The sequence below is a fragment of the Physella acuta genome, unplaced genomic scaffold, assembly GCF_028476545.2.
Source record: "Physella acuta isolate Inbredline_101_S28 unplaced genomic scaffold, ASM2847654v3 ptg001018l, whole genome shotgun sequence".
Lineage (NCBI taxonomy): Eukaryota > Metazoa > Mollusca > Gastropoda > Physidae > Physella > Physella acuta.
Genome location: NW_026732535.1, coordinates 180,159 through 183,992, shown reverse-complemented (window position 1 = coordinate 183,992; position 3,834 = coordinate 180,159). Strand labels below are relative to the sequence as shown.

Here is a 3,834-nt window from a genome sequence, read left to right as displayed (position 1 = left end):
TCACACAACTATTAAATTTTTACAATAACAATACGGTTTTCTCGCCGCATCAACCTCGCAGTCTGCCTGTCCTTTATACAGCGTCAATCTATCAACGGTCTTTCCCATGCTGATACCCTCGTCTTCAATCTTCGTACCGTTGCCGATCTTCTCTAAAGACTCTAACAGAATGGACTCCTCTACTTTTGGGGTCTTGACGGTTCCTTCATATACAGCGTCCCCGGGCGTCGTCTGAACTTTGACCTTATACAGGCGCTTGTCATCGCGACCGACGAAGGGTAACATGATCTCCACGATTTGAAGAACTTTGTGCAGGCTCAGCTCCACGCAGTAGCTGGAGTTATGTTTAGAGTTGATAGATTTTAAAAGAAGTTCTGCGAGTTTCTGGAAGATGGCGCTGTTCGGGAACACCATCTTCATTTGGTTTTGGTTGCAGAGGCAGAATTCCATGGGAATTTTCGCGTCGTCGCAGGTTCGATTTTTCGGAATTTCCCGGAAAAGGCTGATTCCGAGTTTGTCTGGGACGATGGGAACGTTTCCTGTGGCCTTGAAGTAGATTAAATCCTGCAGCGTGGCGTGGGTGTCGACGTGAGAGGTAAGTCTACGCGTGTTGGTTTTTAGGTTAGCGGCAACATCCGGGTACTTGTCTAGAAACCACTGCGGGAAGGTTAGAAACAGATACGGGGCCCGGCTTTCCACCATGCCGTTCATCGTGGCTCGGATTGAGCCCCACCTGGGCCCGTGGTCGGAGAATGTGATGAGCAGGGTGTTGTTCAGATGGCCCTTTTTTTCCAGCGATGTGTAAAAGTTTAAAATGTGTTCGTCCACCCGCTTAGATAAAGTCATGTCCCCGTGGGTGAGTTTTGTGATGAAGGCCATAGCGTACAACGGCACGTCTTTAAAAGTGTCGAACATTTTTTCTATATAATTGAAGTGAAATACAATTTCCGGAGTGTTGCCTATACAATACCTCCCCGCCTTCCATATTTTCTCATCGCGCTCTATAGCCAAACATATAGGATGCGTGTAGTAAGTCGTGGGAGGAGATAGGAAACCCTTCTTCATGAAATGGAAACCGCCGATGGACGGCACGTCTTCGGAAAATAAAGTCTTGTAACCCGCGTCCATGAAATCCTTCCAGACAAAACCAAAAACATCAGTGTAGTGTTTTTTTGAGTTCCAGTACCGTTCAATCTCAGTATCGCTTCTTCCCGTCAACAAAGGGACATAATTCGGAAAAGTGTTCGTGCCTGTTTGTGTGTGCATCGTCATGTCGAACGTGTTATTTCCCTTGTTTAAAAAAGACTGCGTCATTGACATCGATCTCAGGAACTGGTGCCGGGATAAGCCATCTAAACCTATCATAATAACGTTGAGAGTTTCCTTGGGCGAAACTTCAACCTGTCGTTTCTTTAACTTGAGCATGTCCAATTCTTCAAATTCCGGACGCCTTGCAATCAAAGCATGATACGTCTTCGACACTATTTCCGACGCGTTATTTTCACAGACAACTAAAATATACTCCACCTCTGGACCAAGAGTGACCTCCTCTACAAAAGGCTCACTCCACACACCGAAAATTAAGCTTGAGTCGTTTCTCGGTTGGCCAAAAATTTCCCGGTATTTACAGTGTTGGAAGTTGGCCATCGTTTTAACTTGTGTTTTGTTGACGGTTAGTTGTCTGCCCAAGATAAAAGTAAGATCCGGTAAATTTCCGACACAGACGATAGTTTTCTCATCCAAACCGGAAAGCCGCATAATTTCCGGGTTATACAAATCTACCTCCGGAAAAACGCAAGCCATAACTTCAGCGTCGCTTTTCGATACATTTCCGGTATAGGTGAAATTTTTCGCGAACGGGATATGCCATTGATCATTGTTTCTGTTAGCTTTCTTTAATGTCAGTTCAACCCGATGGTCGTTTGTTAAGTACTGCTGAATCAAAACTATGCCGACCACAAAGACTAACAAACTCGATACCAAACTGGAGACAGGTCTGAGTAAACAGTAGTGGTTGTCTGAAATTGAAAAAAAAATAAAATAAAAAAAACAGCAACGAAACAAATAATTCCATTAAAACATGAAATGAATGAAACAGAGTAAGTTAGATTTATTTAGACACCAGTAACCTACTTCTTGGGGTTTTCAGAAATCCCCCCCCCCCCCCAAATACCCCACCTCCGGAGAGTCGAATTAAATAAAATTTGTCTACTCCAATCAACTTAATTTCTACCTATTTTCTTTTCTTATAAGCATGTTTAACACTAAATAGAAACCAAAAGAAAAAATACTTTATTGAGCGTTTTCTGATAAATGTTTAAATGGGCGATTAAAGGGAATTAAAATAAAAATACCTATTTAGATTTTTAATTCTTAAGTTATTCACGAAGAAATGTTTGAAACTTTTGAACAGATTATATTTTTAAAAAATATTTATATTAGAGTTTAAATATTTCCGCAAAATTCAAAACTAATATCATTTATAACTTATTAAACTAATCCAAAATACTAAATATGAAGTTTAGTGATTGATGTAAATATAAAACCTACGAAAGACTTTTCGAACGTATTTGGTCATGATTCCTGAATAATTCAAATTTACTAAATCATATATAATCACATCCAACTTTAAGGTTCAAACAGAACAAGCAGAAAACAGACCAGATCAGACATTTCTCTGTTTATATATGGAAGGAAAAATCGAAGTGCGTCAGAATTAGCGGATAGGGAGAGTCGATTGATTTTATCACCAGATTCGCTTCGTAGTGTATGCCACCACGGGGGGGGGGGGGGGGGGGGGGGGGGGAGGGCAAACGAATCAAGATGATGAAATGTGTGAGTAGAATGCGGGGATTGGCTTAAAAGATTTATCTCTTGCAGCATACCAGGAAGGTGTCTATGACCTTTGGTGTATTTTTTTGGTACAGGCGAGGTTGGATGCTGCTAAGTTGTCGACGAAAGTAGCTGTGGTTTGCTTGTACTGTGGTCGTATCCAAAGGGATAGAATGTAGGCAGTGGCCTAGCGAGGTCGGGTGTCACCCGGTGCGGCACTTAATGGTGTCACCCCCCCCCCCCCCAGAGGCGTAGCGACCCTTCCCGGGGACAAATTTTCAAATTCAAATTTGCACCCCACCCCCTCTCAAACTTTCGATTTGCACCCCCCTCAAGTTTTTCTCTATATATTTTGCTATTTTTTGCCTTGGTGTCACCCCCCTAAATGGTGTCACCCGGTGCGGTCCGCACACCCGCCCTCCCCCCTAGCTACGCCCCTGAATGTAGGTAATTATCAGAGTTATGTTTTTTATTTTATTTTATCTTTTTTATTTTTTTTTACTTTTTTGTATTTTTTAAAAAATTGGCATGGATAGAGTTAGGGTTATTTAAATTTTAAAGTTATTATGGTTTTGAAATAGATTGGTCAGCGTTGGTTGAACGGTTAGTGGTTTGCAGAGCCGGTGTTTGGGGTTGGGTGGGGGAGGGGGGAGCACCGGGGCGGCAACCACTAGCCCCATGCTTGAAGGAACCCTGAGCTTCAACAATTACGACGTTTTTATAATTTGGTTAAACAAAATAATCTATGCTGCAAAAAAACTATAAAAAAAAAACCCCACAAGTGCTTCTTAAAATTTTTCATTAATTCTGATTCCATCGTTGTTGACAGTTTGGTACCAATAAAGAAACAGGTTTGGTTCATAGTGGGTGACATTTGAGAGGTTACAGACACAATTTACATAAACCGATCAACTGCATTGAAATGCAAGCCAAAACTACGAACAGCTGCGCATGCCGCTTACCTTACATTCCATACCAAACTTATATGTATTACACTACTAC

The 3,834-nt window shown here is 41.7% G+C and overlaps 1 protein-coding gene across 1 annotated transcript; it reads right to left on the bottom strand.

Moving 5' to 3' along the window:
• On the bottom strand, positions 1 to 1,647 carry LOC131954692 (uncharacterized). Its single transcript, XM_059318450.1, has one exon. It carries the CDS (start codon positions 1,645 to 1,647, stop codon positions 1 to 3), a length of 1,647 nt encoding a protein of 548 aa, XP_059174433.1.
• Between the last annotated feature and the right edge of the window lie 2,187 nt (positions 1,648 to 3,834).

What these genes read in the sequence shown, in the direction of transcription:
- LOC131954692 (XM_059318450.1), bottom strand. Translation starts at nt 1,647, where the DNA reads ATGGCCAACTTCCAACACTGTAAATACCGGGAAATTTTTGGCCAACCG.